The sequence below is a fragment of the Varroa destructor genome, unplaced genomic scaffold, assembly GCF_002443255.2.
Source record: "Varroa destructor unplaced genomic scaffold, Vdes_3.0 BEIS01000003.1, whole genome shotgun sequence".
Taxonomy (NCBI): domain Eukaryota; kingdom Metazoa; phylum Arthropoda; class Arachnida; order Mesostigmata; family Varroidae; genus Varroa; species Varroa destructor.
Window position 1 is genome coordinate 36260101 of NW_019211456.1, and position 20127 is coordinate 36280227.

The window sequence follows — 20127 nt, forward strand, 5'->3', positions numbered from 1 at the left end:
ACTACTTATTCATAGAGAAAATTAGCGAACTGCGTTTTCAACTGGTATTTGTTAGTCTGTTAACAAAATTGTTTGTTTATTTGGCCACGAATCTGCTATAACCGGCATACAGACATTTTTAATTTCCAATAGAGGTGGTTGTAAAAGGGTTCACCAGCGTGACAGGTTTACGGTAATTTTCGCTCAGATACACATCTTTTTAACAATAGTAACTTCTCTATGAATAATTCTTCAGAATAGTATTTGTTGTTTGCCTTATTATTGCTACCATCTCCTTATTCGAAATTTTTCATCCATATCCCTACATTAAAAACGTGCAATTAAATCATTATTACTAAATTTAAATTATCTTCAAATTCTTTAATATTTTAGAGCGAAAACTTGAGTGAAACAAGATTGGGTCTTATTAATAACAATTCGGTTTAGCCCGACAGCTTAAGGGACTGTTCTAAGTTGCGGCAGTTAATTTTCAAGTTTGCTGATTTTACGGCAAGAGAGTAGTTATTTGTTTTAATGACTAAAAACATATATTATTCTGTATACACAAACATCTTATCAAACGTGTTCTAAAACATACTGTGTTGATTAATAGTTGATTTTGTTTTTATCAGTAAAAAGACATTATTGTATATATATATATATATATAGACATATATACATCTTCGCGTATCACCTGTGGGTATTTATATGCATATAATTGACTAGTTTTACAGCTGAATTCGTTATGTTTCATTCAAACAACGACTGAATGCCCGTCATCGTAGTGTTATTTTTTACCTCGCTTTTATCGCTTTTTTTGACAATTTCGTAATGCAGTTAACTGTAACACAGTAAGCAGAAAGCTAAGATGTAGGCATTTTCATGGTGATTTCAATGACAAGAAAATCCTGTAGAACATTAGCATGATGTTGAACATGACGAAGAGAGAGGCATATAAATTACATAGGCGACAGCAAAACCCTACGCTCAGGAATAGAAATATGGATCTCTGCAGTGGCCAGTAGTTGTTGCCCGATTGTATGGAGCATATCTTATGAGATCATATTAAATAGCACGTAAGTCTTCAAAATACTGCGAAAGAAAGAGAAGCGCAATAGAAAATGTACTTCGTTTTTAGTTACTTGTCATGAGCCCATATCACACGTGTTGGGCATATGATGGTAAAGGAAAATATGCCTTGTTACCTATTTTCTAGTTTTCCCAAACAAAAAAGAAAATTGAGTTTGTACGTCGTCGTGGTTGTCTTGACGATCAAACGTTGGGTAACTAAAGCGCATAGTCCATCGTTCAAACCTTAAGTTATACACGCTTCAACATGCAACAGAAAGTGTTTAAAATATGTACTTACGGCCAAGCATCTACAACTTCATATGTCGATTATGTATAATCTAAATTGTTTTGCAAAACAAGATTACAAAAATATTTCGTGCAAATGCATCAATATGGCAGGTTTTGACAAGCTATCAAGATATGTCAAACATGTACTGCTCACTCGCTTTTGAGACCGTTCTAAGACGTCATGTTCTCGAACTTCATGTCCGTCCGATGGAATGGTATGTAAAACGTACAGAAAGTTCTTCAATCAACAACCTATACCACACCCTTCTATACAAGTTAAGATTATTGAGGTCATATTTACGGATATAAAGGTATATATATAATACATTGTTACAATTATCGTTACTCGTTGCGTTTGACACGTTTTCTGGTATTAGGTAGGCTTCCTTACTGCTTAAGTGGAATTGACGTGATATTTAGATATGCGCTCCTGTTGGCCTTCCTTCTCCAGTATCCAGAGGTTACTAATAGGCCGGCGTTAAAGGACAAAAACTGCTAGTAAGACAGGCCGCTATCTTTAACAGCTAGCCGTCATGAAGTGTGCGGTGCTTGTGATAGCGTCTCAATCATCGTTACGGCTGGAGTCTGGAACGACTTTACACACAGAAGTCTCAGACATGTTACAAAGTAGCACACCGATCGATCTTAATCTTTAGGTTAGCGCCTCGTGCGATTTCGTTTAGGCACGCATTGTGAGCTAAGCATCGGTGTGGCGGCAGCTCTCTATACTACTACACGCTGCCAAACCTGGACAGTCGCGGTTTCAAACCTGTCATGCAAATTTAGAATAAATGGATTAATTCGTTGCACATGCCATTTGGTACATTAACTTCTGTGGTCTTCTTACCTGTTGTGTGGCTTGCTGCTGTTGTTCGCTTGTTTGTGGTTGAGTTGTATATATTAGCTGGTGAGCTCCAGCATTATTTACAATGGATGAAGTAGCTCCCATTGATACTACGATGGGTAATGAATTCACTATAATATTTCCCACTGGAATATGAACACCTTGCGATACAGGCAAAATCGTTTGGTTTTGGGGTTGAAGTTGCGGTAGTGGTTGTAGTAAGGACTGGCTCGTCGCTTGTTGTGTATTGGCATTTCGTGAAGGTGTTGTTGTTACGGCTTTCGAGGTACTGATATTTGAGTTATTGATGCAGCTTGGTGACGTGGACGTAGTCGATATCGTCACTGTAGATGCTGTCGGCGAACTTTTAGCGCTACATCTCGATGCAGAATTCGATGGCTTTTTTGTTGTCATTGCGTTCTTTATAGACGAAACGGCTGCAGTGGTTTGAAGGGGCTTCCCTATCTTTCTTCGTATCTCTTCCTCTTTGGCGTTTTCTTCCAGCTGCTGCTGCTTCTTACGATCTCGTTCATCATGGTCGACCTTATGAGCGGTCATTTTTTCTTCATTTATCTATCATTGATTAACCAGTTAGACAGTATTCAAACTGTGAAGGCGATTTTTTTTTTTATCAGCCTCAAGCGTTACGAGGTGTTGCATACTCAACAGTCTAGTAGGCTATAATGGTTCGAAAAGTGGTCAAATTAAACTGACATTTTAAAATATTTATTTTTAAATGATCAAATTGTTTAGCCAGCTTAGACTAATAGAGGAAGTGCCAAACATTATGTCAGCGGAGTTAAGATACAACTTTTCAAAATTCAGCCAACCCTAACAAAGCATCGACGTTCACTATGACCCAACATATGTGTTTGCGCACCTCTTTATACATACCGTTTTAAAATTACACCGATCACATTCGAAAAGGTTATTCTTTTCCAGCTGAGGATGCTTCTTGAGTAAATGCTGTTTGTATGATACCGCTTGTATGCAGGCGTACGCACAGTGAGGGCATTTGTAGGGCCTTTCACCTGAGTGTTTCATGCGGTGTCGTCGCAGAGAATTATGGTCGCATGTTCGATAACCGCAACCTGCGCTATCGCACACGTATGGCTTCTCACCTAAAATGCACCATATAGAACAGTACAGTTTTTCCAAAAATATGAACTTATTTTTATTCACAAGCAAAATAATGTGCTAAGCGTTTGCTTTCATTTGTAATCTAGCTAGTTACAATAACCTACCAGTATGTTGTCTCATATGGATTTTCAACATGGTTCGTCTAGCAGCCTGATATCCGCAAAGGGTGCACTCGAACTTTTTGAGTTTCATGTGTACCGTCTCAATATGTTTTTTCAAACATTTTGTATCCGAGAACGTCCGCTGACAAAGATCACATGTTTTTGGTGAGTACCTGTAAGAATAAAATAATTGGCTGATAAAAAGAGAAATACATATATTTGATCCTTTGGAGCGCAAGTCAATCCATAAGCGCGGCCCGTATAATATCGTATTAAACTCCGTAAATGTCTGCATCTTACAACAGAAGCACTGCAAGCATTAGAGTATACAACTTTTATTGGGACAAATATAGCTTAATAAACATATATCATTAGCCGAGATTTCAACTATTAGCATACACTTCTTTAGTCGAATCGTAGTTCCTAAATTACCAGGATCCCTAAAATTACCCACCAGAGATTTTTGGCTTCTTCTGCGTTTTTATCCTTATGAATCACCATATGATTCCTCAGCTGGCCAACTTGCTTAAAATCTTTTCCGCAAATCATGCACACGTAATTTCGTTGATTTGAGTGGATTTGCTGAAATGCCGAAGAACAAACATCACCATGTTAATCACCTATTTTATATATATATATATACTGAAATTTGAATATCGAAATAAATATACTATGACGGACGAAGGCGATCCAGACATTTCAAAACACACTTAAGATTTTCTTCATATCAGGATTGACTGACATTATGGTTAAGCAGTTTGTAGTACGATGTAGTCTTATACTCGCATAGAGTACACGTGTAAAGATCGCAATCGATCTGGTGGGCTTTCCAAAGATGGAGAACGGTCGTCTTCCATGAGATGATGCGAAGTCCACACTCGGGGCATTTATATAATTGATTAATCCCCGCAGGAGGATCTGTATTGGTCCCTATAAAAAGAAAACGTATTACGAGAGCAAACGTAGGTTAAGGCGAGAAATGCAAGTTGCATGAATATTCAACGCGTATTTCAACTTCGTTGTTCATAAAAAAATGCAATATGCGTTTCCGTGCCATTTTGTCTAATAAGTTGCGCTCATAATTTGTTTTATTAGTTACCCTTATCATTGCGATTCTGGAACTCATTTTCTTCTTGGTCTTTCTCATCTTCAGTGAGAAGTGCGTGAACCAGATGGCTTTGCTGATGATACTGTAATGCTGCCACCTTGCGAAATCTCTGAGTGCAGAACTTTTGCGTACAGCGATAGGGTCGGGACGCCATCGTGTCCAAGGGGGGCATCTGAGTTTACACACAGACATCCGTAACGATATGTACACCATGCACCAAAGCACTGGACTCAACGACATATAACTGTCACTATTATTTTTACTAGTGATTAGAAACGGTTTTAGCGTCTAAATACATAACAACCTGCCGCGAATAAAAAACTACTTGTTTTATAACCTATACCCTAATTTGTATCGATTCTCGATCGAGGGGTGTAGAAAGTGTTTTGTTCAATCTTAGCCCATGCACAAGGAACATTATCGTTTGTATAGCAGCTTTGGAGGAATTTCTTTTGATAAAACCTGATCTCGTATTAATTTCACTAACTTGCGGTAATGGAGGGACTATCAACGGTGCTGTAGTGGAATCGTAGATGTACGGCGATCCCCCTTGTGCTCTGTGGAAGAGTGTTTGTGAGACACCAGTTCCACAGCCCGATGGATCCACCAAGTGGTAAGTAGTAATTGCGGGTGTTCCATCGATGTTGGCGTTCGCCGTGTGGGACAAACCAAAGATATTTGCACCATGTGGGCTAGTTACAGTGGCTGTGGGCGTAGCTGGTACAGCTAATGTTGTCTGACCGGTTTCGATGTCCAGCGGAGAAACACCAGGAGTAGACAATGGGTAATGAGACTACCAAATAGTGCACAAACAAAAAACAAGCATACATATGAAAAAAGTTGGTTTTCGTCCCATTGAATCAACGGACCAAGTTGAGGCTTAAATCTAATTTATTTGTTTTTTTTAAAGACTCATTGTTAAAGAAGATCTGTACGCTAGTCTCAGAGGAACCGAAAAAGTGCTGTCCTTTCGCCTAATCATGAAACTGATTATTCACTCGGCGTAATAACTTTATACCAAGACGCAACCTCACAAGAATCTACTGCAAGCAATTTTTATTGTGGTTTCAATCCATTATCCGCTAGTTCAGCGGCAATCTTCTTCCTACAATAAAATGTATAATATTATAGTATGAAAATGAAATTTTTGAAGATCAGCTAACTTTAGCTTTTCATGATTGCCTGACGTCGAGAAAAGTAAGGCTTAGCAGTCTCTTTAGAGGCTAGAGACTCTAGGCATTCTAATTACATGAAAATAAAAATGAATGGGATCTGCGTGAAACGAAAAAGTTCTTTCAATGACAAACCGTTTTCATGTGTAATTCACAATCTTGAAACAATTCAAAGGTGGTGTTACACTGCGAGCACAAGAATACGCTTTGAGTCTCTTCTGGTTCATCGATGGAGTCCGAGGACGTCCCGTCTTCAGCGTCAACCACATCAGTCGAATGTTGTTGATCTTGGTAGGACTGATTGTCTTCGGGATCTTCTTGAATGCCTTCTTGCATTGATTGTGGGCCTTCTTGTTGGTCAGGGGGCTCTTCTTCTTCTGGGATGCTTTGCCCACAGTATCTTCTTGATACGTGCTCTACTGAGCTGATAGTCATGGCACACGATGATTCCTATATGTATTTAAAATGAGAGGTACCATGGAAAGCGTTCAAAAAAACTGCTATATCGGTAACTGCATTCTGTCTATTTCAGCCTTTTAGCGTTTACATACCCGTCAGCGTTTTTACAGACTGACAATCTAGAATTAGTTCATGATTATTTATTTTTAGTTAGCTTAAACGCCTATAAGCTATAAAGTTTCACTTGTTTTTGAATTGCGGGTTTTACTAGTTTAAATGACCACTTCGTTTCATCTCAGGCGTTTCAAAATGGATATTGTAAGTTTTGTTTCCAATAAAGGCAGCAAACTTTTTTATATATTAGAAGCAGCTACTTTTAGTTTATTAGAAAACGTACGTCGGAGCCTGTTCTGCTAATAGAGAACATACATAGAACCAACTGTGTATGCATTAGGTAATAATATTATAGCTCCACTATTTGGTCCGTCACAGAACGCGCTTTTAAATTAACAATCTTAACCAGAAAAGTTCCATTCTGTCGATAGTTATGTAAATATATCACATTGATGTCTTTTCACAGATAGCCTATAGGATAGCATGCACTATGCAACCAAATATGTGCGAGATCGGAAACAGCGACTCGACAAGTATTAGTGTATTCGAAAAAGAAAGCATTGGAATGCACTTCATAAATACTCGATTTCCTAACTCGACAGCGCGTGTCTCAGCTCCCTTCAACAGACAAATTAATTCCCCGTTTAAAAAATCCCTAGCGAGAATTACAGATATGGCTGTATTTGTCCCTCCGCTTCTCTCTGCAGTGAAATGTCTAAATTTAATAAATCCCCCGCTCTTATAAATCAACATGTCTTCTAATCTCCTAATGCTGTCGCCAAGGTAGGTCATGACATGATAATGTTGGCTGGATCATTTGCTTTGAGAATATCGAATTCCCCAAACGTTTCATCATTTATCTTAGACTCAAGTTATACAGCTGATAAAAGACCTCGGGTTTCTTCCCAAGAGCGGTTTTGTAGCAACCAAAAAAACTGAGGTAGCGGCTAGGATATAGGATCAAAACACGCAACTGTCTCATACTGTAATGATTTTGAGGATCTTCAACACATGTGGACATCGTAAAGACGGCAAAGAATAGCGGCCATCAAGAAAATTATTCAATTATTATTACTCGATTCAAAAGACATCGCTATTGTTACAAAGATGTGTAAAGGAACAGAAGCAACTAGCCTGCTCATCCCCTCGATGAGTCTCCCGTGCTTCGGTTGACGGCTCCACAAATTCAGTCTCTTCCTTTGGTGCGAAATTCGTTGATGAATCGCGATCTCGAGAGACTTCTGCGGAATCCCGTTCGGCAGGTGCTGAATCTTCTCTGTTAGCTATACAAGCCCAAGAAAGGTGAGTATGTATCGTAAAAAAATCATTCAGTGCATGATACTCACAAAAGATGAAATTTCAAATGTACCGCAACGCTCGCGGATAGCTTTGTCGTTAAAGCTACCAATAAGACTAATTTCAAAGTGCGAGCAGTTCAAAAAGGATTTTACGACCGTTTATCTTCATCTGTACCACCTTGACATCTACTAAACCGTAGATGGATGTTTTACACTAAATGTTATTTCTAAATGTATCCTATTTGATTATCAAATGTGGTAATGACGGTAAAATAAACTACAAAGTTAACTATAGTCACTCCACGAGCTTTACCTGTTTAAATTACGGGAAGCGTTCAAAGCTTGAACTAGTAGAATGGACACGCTAAAGTCAAGTGTAATTTTATATGATGATTCGGGGTAGAATGGGTATCGACTCAAAACGAACACCCACAATTTCTATCGAAAAAAGGCGCTAAATATGCCTAAAACATTACACACTTACCTCTAGAAATGTCTTCTTGGTGATTGGATTTAATATGCGCAACGAGGAGACTTTTCTCTATACAATTATACCGGCAGAATTTACATTGAAAAACTGTTACAACATCGATGAGATCTTCAAGTTCTAACTCTATGTGAACAAACAAGCGCACAATAAAATACCCATTAGAACAGAACAAACATTTTTTGGTAGTCACTATATACGTTCGCGTTCAAAAAACTGCGAACAAATCCTAGATAGCAAGACAATTAAATAAAATAGTACTCAACAGACTGCCAGTTCTTAGTCTATGCCACTCAATAACGCTTTAACTAGAATTTGACCTGGGTTAATCTAACTTAAACCTCGGTTTTTTACAAGTAGAGTCTGTATATGACAAAGTCCACAGGGTTTAAATAAAGCTTTCGGCGACTCACCTTTTCCGCTATCTTCAAAGCATGTGGGCTTCTCCGCGGGTGGGTCCATCTCGATAAAATGAATTTCCGGTGCTCTTGCTAGATGAAAAACAACAACGATTCATATGAAAACGTTCCATAGAATGCCATGTATCTTTAAAGTCCTTTTTACTTCATTGTTGTTTATTAGCCAAAGTAATGCGCAAAGCAAACAATAACTAAAACGTCCTACGGATTTTTATATCGTTAAAACAACCACCAACGGACTCTCATGTACAATAATTTGTCAGCTCAGGACACCAAATGGAAATGCTTATGATTTCACAAGTTCAGAGTTCGCAAGTTGCTCTGTTATATGTAGGACCCCTGTTTATAAAAAAGGAAACATGAATTAGCTATATGCCTTTATTGCAAGGGATTCTAGTTCGAAAGTACCTCGAGCCGCACCGCGGATGAACACAGCTGATCAGGAAATCGCATATTACCTGCGTTAGCGGTGGTCGGATCTGTCCCTGTCGTGGATGCCCTAATCTGTTGACTGGTTGATTCAGCGTGGTTCGACTCTGGAGCAGAATATCGCTGTTCAGCATCTTTGCGCGCCACCTCGCTGTTATGAATTGCAGGATCATCGGAAGCGTCGAAGGTTGCCGTGCCGGTGTCATCTTCATCTTCGCCATCGCCGTAATCTACCACCGGAGTATTCAAAGGAGTATTAAGCTCACCTGCAAAAATCAAGGTTACATGATCAATTTATTTGATATAAACTTGTCTTGGTTAGCGGATATCATTATTGAGTGGTTTTATTTGCGCTGCGAGTTTTAATTAAAATTCCATCCGCATTTAACTAAAATTGCATCCATCGATTATTTAGCTAAGGGCTCATAAAACGGACGGCTTACAAGATGGACAAAAAATTTTAATTGTAAAGAAAAGTACCTTAATGAATAATCTTAAACTTCTCTCTGTTATATATATAAAGTATAAAACAAATCATTTGAGAAGATGAGTCTAAAGCCAATAAATATATAAGTTTCCATTTAAAATGATATAGGCCAGGCTTAGATTTCGGATATTATACTATTTGCTATAAAAGATGCTAAAGTACTCATATAGAAGACTCTGTCACTGGTCGACGTTTTGCTCAGGTTTTTGAGGTTATTTTGTTTGCGTTATTATTACCAAAATAGTGGCGTAGTAAAGCGATAGAAGCGCTTATAAAGTCAGGGGTCTATCTAAAAGTAAAACTGAAGCGCTGAGGTTCAAATTGTCGTGAAATTGCAGCACTTACTGCATTATTAGCCTCCTTCGTATCTAGCAGCTATAGAAAACAACGAACGCAAATTTATGATCATATTGGGGAGACCTATACTTTGAATTAGATCATTCATTGAAATATCGCCAGAGTGTAGTATACAGTCTATTATCATGAGATAAGATCAGTATATTTAAATTCTTCAAATAGACCCAAGATCGGACCTATTTTTGTTAGTTCTATGTGGTTATGGAAACTATTTACTTTGTGGATTTTCATTGCGCATTTTGTGGGCAGTAGGGACACTAAAATTTAAAATTCTGTAATTTTTTGTCCTAATGTCCCAATAAATTGTTCTAATGTAAAATTTTGTAAAAATGTTTAAGTTTTTTGTAAAATTTGCACGATAAAAGGTGTGTTATGTGGGTTATTTTGCTTAGATGGAACTAAAACGTGAATCAATATTATAAGAACATATCACTTTTATTATAGAAACAAAACCTTAAGTGCCTGGATAACCCTAATTATAAAGCAAACTGGGCACATTGTTAATTAAGTTAGCCACCTGATAAGCCTGGCACGAAATCCTCACGCACAACGTCAAAAACGCCGACAAAAGGATTTTCTGTCCATTTTACGACCTGTTTACACCTCGATTCAGAGAAAGGCACTTTGAACAATTCAAAACGATGCACTGACACTAACAACATATCTTTTTTAATTACAATTAAATTACAATAAAATGACGTACTGCCAGCAGAGACTGTAACGTCAAAAGCCGACGGTTGCAGGTTCAAGTCCTCGATGAAACGAAAACAAAATCGTAACGGCTATAAATAGCCTGCTTTCAAAGGAGACGTTAGCGTCCACGAACAGTATTAAACTAAAGTTTTAGCTACTCCAAAAACATCTTGTTGAAAGTCGTGCGGCCCCTTCGAAATTTCAGTAATGGTTTCTCGGACATTTCAAATAGCTCGATAACTTTTATATCTTCGTTTACCAGTATTTCATCTAGCTAATCGCACACCTATCTTGATCTATTGGTTGGACTATGTATATTCTATTGAATTCCTCTGCAAATCTACATAGTGGAAGCACATATTCTATGCTGAATGAAGGAGCAGATTGTTCTTAGCTTGTGTTACTAGTAATGCTTTGGTACCCTGCTACGCCCTTGTGGAAGATCTGTAATAATGATATTTTACATTTGATCTTTTTCTTACACTATTGTATCTCCTAATATCCATTGGACATTCTGAATATCCAAATAATGCTATCGAAGCCGATCTTTAAAAGTCGTCTAAGAAAGAATAAGTAGAAAGAAGTAGATATTCAAGTGGTATTAGATTGCTCTTCCACAATAACATACATACATGTACAATAAGATACGTAATCCTTGTAAGCGTTGTATTTTAAGACGGTATAATCATCTCTAATCAGTGCATATAAGAAGCTTTTATATTTCGCCTCTCTCCCGTAAAACCTTAAGCAACCATTATTTACCATCAGTGCGTTAGCTACAGACTATCTAGGAGCTCTTATAATTCCGTTCGCAGTCAGAGAGTAGCACAAATGTGCACAATAAAGAAGTACGGTTTCCCCGTCGCACCCCACACGAAATTCCCCAGCTTTCAATGATATGCGAAGACAACTGGCTGGTCCTGTCTGACAGGCGTTAAATCATATCTATGAGCATATGACTACCGGCTAGCGTACAAGAGACCTGATCAGACATTCTATATCGTAAAGGACAGTGCTTCAAAGAAGTCTCAACGATTTCCTTTTTTGTTGTATGTATAGGAATGGCGAGTACTTAGAATGCAGCATACATTTTGATGGAACGATTATAAAAGGCCTCGAATCCTAATAAGTCGAAGCAAAGGTGTTTTCCCTGGCCTCTACTTAGCTACACCTATACATCTAGAATATGGGACTACGCCTACCGAACTATTTGAAAACTGAGACATGGGAAAAACTGTTTCAAGACTAATAAAAACCGAAGGCAGTTTTATGTCTTAAGTATTTGGCTTTGCTCTAGGATATTTTGCAGTGATAAGAAATAGTTGATCCAGATTAGAAAAACCCTTTAAATCATGTGCTAGTTTAGTGCAAAGTAATCATTAGATACAGGAAGCCAAAATGCCACTAGAAGTCATTGCTCAGCAAGCGCGGCATACACGTCACGATAAATTTGCCTTTTCGAAATACTTTGCCGTAATGCAACTCATCCATCTATGTCGACGGGGTGTAATCTCTTACAGTTTATTAGCACAATATATCATCTGTTGTTTAAAAAACTCAGCAAAACTAAATATTATATAATTTTGTGGTCGAACAAGGCTATTTTGATCTGCGTTAATTTTCTTGACGATTTTTCCGGCGTCCTCAAATATAACGTGCATTTGGCGCCGCCCGGATTGCGCATTGAAAATCTGCTCGACCTGTAGCCACCATCTACTTCCTATGTGAAACATATCTATCATGTATTATGCCTGTGGTGGTGCCATATGGGTCCAAGTTACAATGCCATATCGTCATAGATTGATTGTAAGACTCGATGGAATAAGTTTAGTTCTCCAGCTACTACAGTTGTCTCACGGAAGCTGTCATAGTCATAGTCATTTAAGCAACTTGTAGGCCCCCTCAATGGAAAGAAAGCTCATCATGGAGTACACTTCGATCGAAGTAGGACGTGATAGAGGATCTAGACGCCTCATGGCTGCTGTTAAAGCAATAGTAATAGCCTGAGCTTCAATATGGCAGCACTCACATCACTCATATCGCGAGAGAGAACGGTTCTTAATTTTACCCCACCTTTTATGCTATCCTTCAATGTGCCTGCTACTAAAACCGGTAGCCAGCAAATAAGAAAAGGTTCCCTTGAAGTCTATACTGCGCTCTTAATCAACCAACAACGATGACGACGACACGACCCTGCATCTTACCGTCGTGCCTCAGAATCCTCCGAGCGTATAGGGTATAACAGTAGATCGACATTAGCGACAGCGCGCTACCGTACGCGCCGGGTGCACAGCTTCACTAGCCGATGCTACGAGGTCCTCCAGCTTTTGCTGTGTCAATGCGTATATGCCAGTCGGTATATTCGTCTGTGTGTCCGTAGGGCGCCCGTTTGGGCCTGTACGTTGTGTGGGTCTTGTTTGCAAAGAAGGCACCCGGCGCCTGCCAGCCATTCCAACGGTTATGGCGAATCTGGCAATATTTCATGTCATCCTCGTCTCGACGACGAAGCGCCTGGGAAGCACGATGCCGAGTAAGCACGCTTTGGACAGCGACGGCAGCAGGAGCGGCCGCAGGCTCCGCCTTCTTCGAGGGCATAAATCATAACAACCCTCACGACACTCTCTATATAACATCCCCCGTTGATCCCCAAGCCCCTGCTTCATAGTAGCCTCGGCAGTACCACGAATGCTGACTAAGTGGGACCAGCCATCGACAAGAGGAACCGCAGCAGCCATATCGCCAGTGTCGTAAGACGAATCTGTGCAAAAGAACTCTCTGATAAACGCGCGTAGAGAGTCGCCGTCTACGCAAGCCGTGGCGACACACAAACGCCACGACGCATACAATCAAGTTACAGGCAGGCTGAATAGGCAAATATCAGCTATTCAAGATCAGCGCGCTGATGGTGTCGGCAGCAGCGGCCGCTTATGCAGAGAATTTAGCTACGCCTCAACGATTCTTGAGATTAACTCAGCCATAACTAAACTCTCAGCTCTGCCACTCGCAAAAGACTCCTTTGGCGCTCTCCAAGTGTTCACAATCCTGGATAGTTCGCCGATGTCGATGGGTCTGACAAATCACTTGACGCGGCCCCGCCACCACCACCGTTTGTTATAACTGTCGCGGCCGCCTTGCGTCCTATTCGTTGTAGAAGTATCCTTCGTTTTATGTTCTGGGAAAAATATATGTGACACATATACCTGTTCATAAGTACGTATCATAGCGATTTGATACGCAACGTCTCGTCTAGGCGACATCACCCGCCTATACAGAGTAACTTACGGTCAATTAGACAGTCAGCTGTTGATGTTGTCCGACGCCTGGGAACGAGACTATCGAATGCCATTCTGGTTTTGTTTCCACCTGCCGACAGCAACTACGGTGTCCAGGCAGTTCGATGATTTGACAGACAGATTATCTTCGAAATAAAGAGAAAAGGCTTGCCACTTACCCTCAATCGGTGTGCGCGGACGAGGCATATTTTAGAGATCCTAAGCGATTGTTCCTTCTCCAGGATGTTCTAATTACCTCCTTGAGAGGTGGTTTACGTTAAACCAGTGGAAGGCATTGTCATTACACGTCATTAAAACGACTGTTTGGAAAACTCATTTTGACATTACGCCAAGTGTCACACGCACACTGAATGTTCAAATAGGCTACTTGCTGCTTCGCACTACAGCACCTTCTATTCTAGGAAAACTCAAGTTATGGGTGTTTCGATCTCAATGCACACTGCTCACTGTGTTGTTTCGAACGGAGTAAACACGGTGGTTCTTACCGTCGGGTTGCTGGGTGTCGCCATTTTGTGGCGAGGGCTGCTCCTGGACGGGGCGGAGCCATTAGAAACACTGATTGTATGGGTTTACCAAAAGAGGAAGACGGAGGTAAGATGTTGTCCGAAGGCGAATTGAATTGTCCGCTGTCTGGGTTTCTACAAGTGAATAAATTATTAAATTAACACTAAATGAGTCCGCTTACAGCGTTACTGTTTTTGTAAAAAAAAGAAAAAAAAAATAGTCATCAGATCTACTCTGAGAGACCGACGCATATCTATCTAACTACATTTTTGTCTAAAAACGAGATAACAAACAGTGTACTCAAACAACAAACTTATATAACTTTTATGTGAGCCTGTATAGTTAGCTATCTTAGTGAAATAAAGAAGAGGTTTCAAAATTACATTAAATTACTAACATTGTGCGTATGCGAATGGTAATATTAAGTGAAGCTGTACCCTCTCTCTCTCCTGCTCTCTGTTATTTTTAATTATAGTTAGTTGAAGACTCAGCAGAACCCAGAAGGATCACTTGCATGTGGTAGAAACACCATACGGCGTCCTGCTAAATACATTCTATTGAGGAATGAGTAATGCGTTAATTAGACTTACAGTGGAAACGCTGTATGGGCTCAACACTGAACGTAGAGATCTTCATGACGTATACCTATCTTGTCCGATTGTGACTGTGATGACAGACAAATCATGTATTGCTTATCATTGCAATATAACTGTTCATTCTTCCCGTTTATTTTCAAGGCATGAACGAGTAGTGAATCAATTAATGGGAGCCTTACATTTGCAAGGCAGGCAAAACCACATAGAGAAAAATGAGTAAGTCTGTTTACAAGCCTAGAAACTCTATCTAGTAGCAATCCTCTCAAACCAACAGCTTCAAGGGCTAATCGTGCAGACTGCACGATTATCCCACAACGTTCCGTAATGTCAATAACGCTTTTAATTATATGTCATACTTTAATCCCGTACTGCAATTTGAGCAGCTGGGTCGGATAAACGGAGATGCGTTCTCATACATGTGCCGTGTCGTCCCGAAGGTCACGTTTTCGAAGTGCAGTAAATGACAATGCGGAAAAAACTGGAAGAATGCTGAATACTTAATGCCAATCGTCTTGTGACTTTTCGCAAGCGAATAGCAAAGGGCTGCGAAATACAGTAAGTAGTAATCTCTTCTGATCCGATTTTAGTCAGCTGATATAGCTCTAGGGCCTCACTTTAGACGCCGGAAATAAATAAAGCGCTGAAAACATGAATACTGACTTTAAAGCTTAAAGGAAGCCGTTTTTGCGGCTTCGCTATTCCATCTAAAAGGCCTAGACCATACGCCTTTTTTAGGATGCTTCTAGATTATATATTATCTTCCTCTTTGGATAACTAGTGCGGTAATAATAATTTTACAGCGGCATGTCATGATTCAGGTGGATAATTAAATGTTCTACGTAGTTCACACAATGGTAGCTTTGAAGTTGCCCGTTAATTTTATTGTATGACTTGACTACCATTTCTCACTGACCATTCAATCCAAAAGTTTTAAATAATTTCGAAAATATTGTGCAAATGTGTCCAACGCAAGAAGCTAGAACTCTGAAGTCTCCAAACTAGACCTATCTTTCACCACAATAAAATACTCGAACACATCAGTGACTAACTAAGATTTTTTGCAGATCGTTTTCGTCCGTACTTCTCTGTTATTTAGGCCCGCGCCTTACAATACCCGCTATGAAGAAAGAGAAGACCCTAACTGAAATCGCAACTAAGACGTGAATATATAAGAAATTTACGAAAACTCTATCATATTTCCGTGACGTACTTTACCGCTAAGCTCGATCTTGACCTCTGATTCGAAAATGAATCATTCACTTCCCAAGCTTCGAACGAACCATACTCAAAAGCTTCTACAACAAACTTCATGGTGTTCGTCAAATTTCCGATGATTTAAAAGAACTTTACATATATCATGTGCGTTATGACGGCCTCGCTAAAATATCGAAGTTCATATCTTCAACACAGAGAAGGTTAATACACTGTGTATTCTCATGTTTTTTTGGGCCAATTGAATCGAAACGAAAAGTTGTTTTAAACAGGTAATCTAATTGCTTTAATTTTTAAAGTTATACCACATCTGTGTCACTTATAAAATCGCCGTTCCGGAATTACTCAGCAGTAGTACAGGGGGCATAAATTCTTTTAATGGCCCTCGTTGGTACCCTGGTTGACTGAGAACGCTGGCGCATTTGTACTTGCCATAGCTGCTGACCTTTCAGTTAATTCATTTATTGGCGAGTTGATAATGAGGTATCACGATGTAGTAAATCGGGCTGCGCGAACGAACTAGCTAGAAAGTTTAAACAGGTCACAACAACCTTGCTTGATTGGACGATTTTGTGGTGTTCAGAGCAAATCAACAGTAAAATACGTTTCGGTTTACTATCTCTATAGTAAGCTCATTAACTCAGTATCTCCATTTCAGACCATCAGAGTCGAAGAGACGAGACGTTAGACGTTTTCCTTAAATTTTGTTTGCTGTCACTTTGTTCTTGATTGCTGCGCATAAACATGTTAGTCAGCAGCGGATCATAAAAACACCAATGTGATACCGTAGAATTCACAACAACTGGCCATTCGACACGTTCATAAACTGTTCTCGTGAGTAACGAAAACAACCAAAATAAAAATTAAGCCATCATTTTCATCTTTTATTGTTTCTGTATTTATTACCTCTTTTACGATTTAACCAGACGCTAATCGACTTACAACAGATTATGGAAATACCGTGTAAGCCAAAAATACTTCCATGCATAAAAAAGTTTACCTTACGGATACAGTAGCTACTGATTAGACCGGATTATGAATCCTTTAGTATGAATTTTGATTAGAGCATGTTCGAAAAGGATCTAACGTTTAATTTAACGTTCAAGAAACCGTATAGCTTAGGTGGAAAACGGGAGGATTGTTGACAATTGCACATTAACCTAACTTTACTGCACGCTAGTCTTCCCGCATTTGTTTTAAATGATTTATTTGCCAATGTGTGAACTTACGAGCAAACAGGCAAGCGCCAAATTGTGATCGAGCACACCCGAATATTCAATTATATAATAAGACTTATCGTGACCCAAGCCCTCAGATAACTGACCCTTTAGCTAAGAAAATATTCCAGCACAATTACACAGACACACACACATATGCGTATCGAATTCACAGTCTATAAGTAAAATGTGTAAGTACGTATTCAATAGCCAAGTCAAACTGTAGTTGTTTTATAGGCAGACGCCTGCAGCTTACAAGTAAAACACCCAGTTATGGATTAGTTGACCCACGTCAAAAGTAGACTAATTAATTCTAAGATTCTATCGGGTCAACAATCTGTTCCACTGTATGTAATAGAATATAATAATGATAAGAATATGGCGACGATTGCTCGCTGTTTGCGTTCATTATATTTGTCGTTTGGCAGAGCGTATAACACTTTATACGGTATGAAACGAACATGTTGAATATACAAACGGATTGTCTCACAGTCAATGAATAACAAGCTGCATTTAATGGATGGACTGCAACTTGGGTCTTGAATTATCAACCTCCATCATTTCTGCTTTCCAATCAGAAAAAGGAAAGACAAACAAAGGCTATTGTGAATTTCATTGTTATTTTTGGACTGATATTGTTACTGGTGGGAACGAATAGAAGCACCATTGGATCACTGCTGTTTGACGTTGTGTCGAGGCTTTTTAAGAGTCTGGCCGCTAGTGATCGTAGAAACCTACATAGCAATGATTGTAACAACAGAAGTGACAGAGTATACGCATGTGTCCATAATGCATGTAATACCGAAGACGGCTTTCGTGAAAGTACCAAAGTCGGCTTTTGACCGGCTCCACTAAATCTCGCATTTAGAGATCACGGTCAATATGTCAATTAAAGTCACGTAGTTAATATAATGTATGAGCTGTCGCTGCTGATATCTGTCTGTCACGCAACTAGTGTATGTAAAAATCAGACGGCTAGTGTTCTCTTAGTTGTCCATGGGTTGAAATATAAATGTTCCATGGCTCTGTACAAGGTCACTTAACGAAAAGACATCGAACCGAGAAGTTACACAAAATAGAATCAAACCATGTTCTGTTATATAACTACCATCTCTTGTCGTTTTCTACCGTGTCACTTTTAAATAGAGGAATAGATTATATATTACACTTTTATTTAGCTGGCCGAGACAACCAGTTGCCACAAAAAAAACTCAACGTTCTCAGGCTTCGACGCCGTTTTATTCAACAAGTTTATACGACACATTGCCACTAAAACGAAGCTAGCCTTATTCGCTCAACTCCACGACAGAGCATCACTGTTGGACAAAACCCAAGAAAAACAGCCACATGACCGAATCATAAAAGACACAAGACAGGGCTCTCGAATCTAACAGCATCCCGTTTGGAGCATAATCCCGTAGCCTCTGCTATTCATTGCAATTAGTGTAAAGAAGCCTGCCAGGCAGTCTATATATGCAGTTTTTTTTATACTATTGAAAAGTGGTAAGAAACAACATTTCACTTGACTCTCACATAAACGTTTGAACATTGGATTATTCCTTCCCAGGAATAATTTTTAGATTGTTGAATCCTATGTGCATCTTAGGTAGGACCCTCCTACTAAAACACCAGAAATTGTACCATATGCCAATAACCAAGATGTTAATCTGCAGTGACTTATTTTACCAAAGCAGGTAGGGTTTTAGTCACTTATGACAAGGAAACTTGCAGTAAACAATGATGGGTAAAAATTCTTTGCCATTTGTTTATCGCACCTCATTATCACCTTCGATTAATTATGAGTCTAACAGCTCCCGGCCATTGATTCCATTACAGGTCAAATGTCGGGTTCGTCTTCTCCTTGGTGGCAGAAACAAAGATCACCTCAGACAGAGAGTTTGCTGATATCTCGATCACCACATAATTGTCGGATCGACTTGCTCACCTGTAAGCCGTTTGGTTTACAAGCGCAGCCCTTATTAGGAGTGGTTGACGCCAGTGGCATTCTGCTATGAACGCTGCAAGCGAACGGCCGTGACTTGCAAGTTGCAGGCGAGGCCCGGGGATTATTTTCAGGTTTGAAATTTACATTGTCACCCTAAGCACATTTGGTACGCGTATGGTACGATTCGTCGCCCGACGTGAACAGTATTAATTCGGTCATATCATCTTAGAACTTCCAGGATATTAAGAGCAAAGAGAATTATATTCGAGCGATTAGCCATAGCAGAGTTTACCGAGGCCATCTTGATAACAGAACTCTGTCGAAGCTAGTTTTCACGTCTTGACTTCTATTTAGCCTGGTAAAGAAATGCTGAACTAAAAAAGTTGGCCTAGTGGATTAAACTAAAGATACTTCTCTGGTAGAAGTATCGCCGACTGAGTAAATTTTTGTGATTGTTTGGTCTGTTGTACACAGTTTTGGTACTATTTCCTATCTGGCTAAAGTTACTCTGAAAAAGATATTTTTATAAGTGCAAAAACCACTGATATTAACTGAATTCGTTTTCAAGTTAGCGAGGATCACTGGGCCAATTTCAAGCGTTGTTGGCCCTTCTTGTTTGTATCCGTCAAATTCAATATTTTCATTCAAATGAAAAAATTTTATTCAAAACAAATGAAGAAGACTTTGCAGACTGGACTGTAAATGGCCCCATCATAGCAGTCTGAACACTGGTAGTTTTACTAATGACAGAAAACGCAATACCTCTCAACATCTCCCTAGGCACTTGTATTGTTCTGCTTTGAAACGGTAAGCAGCAGCATTCTGATTTTTGTGCAATTCATGGGAAATTCAAACATGCCAGCAGCTTTAAACATGACTATCATAATCATAGAACAGGCGCTCTCGTGCCGCTCTAAGATCTACAGCCAAATGGCGCATGCGGTTGCAATGGAGAATGAACTAAGATCTTACTA

The 20127-nt window shown here is 39.4% G+C and overlaps 1 protein-coding gene across 3 annotated transcripts; it reads right to left on the minus strand.

The window, feature by feature from the left end:
* Positions 1-30: 30 nt before the first annotated feature.
* LOC111248341 (uncharacterized) lies at positions 31-14191 on the minus strand. Of its 3 annotated transcripts, none has more exons than XM_022800522.2 (14): positions 13838-14191; positions 8879-9115; positions 8415-8492; positions 7999-8127; positions 7351-7499; positions 5839-6153; positions 5019-5324; positions 4523-4703; positions 4166-4353; positions 3878-4005; positions 3427-3596; positions 3077-3303; positions 2186-2755; positions 31-1932 (listed from the first exon to the last, which is right to left on the minus strand). In XM_022800522.2, exons 1-14 carry the CDS (start codon positions 13863-13865, stop codon positions 1870-1872), a joined length of 2769 nt encoding a protein of 922 aa, XP_022656257.1. In that variant the 5' UTR covers positions 13866-14191; the 3' UTR covers positions 31-1869. The 3 variants fall into 3 exon arrangements, with proteins under 3 accessions (XP_022656257.1, XP_086838345.1, XP_022656256.1); XM_086982219.1 differs by lacking the exon at positions 13838-14191 and adding an exon at positions 13669-13747; XM_022800521.2 differs by lacking the exon at positions 13838-14191 and adding an exon at positions 12591-13551.
* Positions 14192-20127: the final 5936 nt, after the last annotated feature.

Excerpts from the sequence above, each read along its gene's own strand:
- LOC111248341 (XM_086982219.1), bottom strand. The coding sequence starts at position 13,732 with ATGGCATTCGATAGTCTCGTTCCCAGGCGTCGGACAACATCAACAGCT. Across the intron at positions 3,597-3,877 it reads GAAGAAGCCAAAAATCTCTG|GTACTCACCAAAAACATGTG; the intron begins GTGGGTAATTTT and ends TTATTCTTACAG. Across the intron at positions 1,933-2,185 it reads AGCAGCAAGCCACACAACAG|TCGTTCCAGACTCCAGCCGT; the intron begins GTAAGAAGACCA and ends CTGTGTGTAAAG.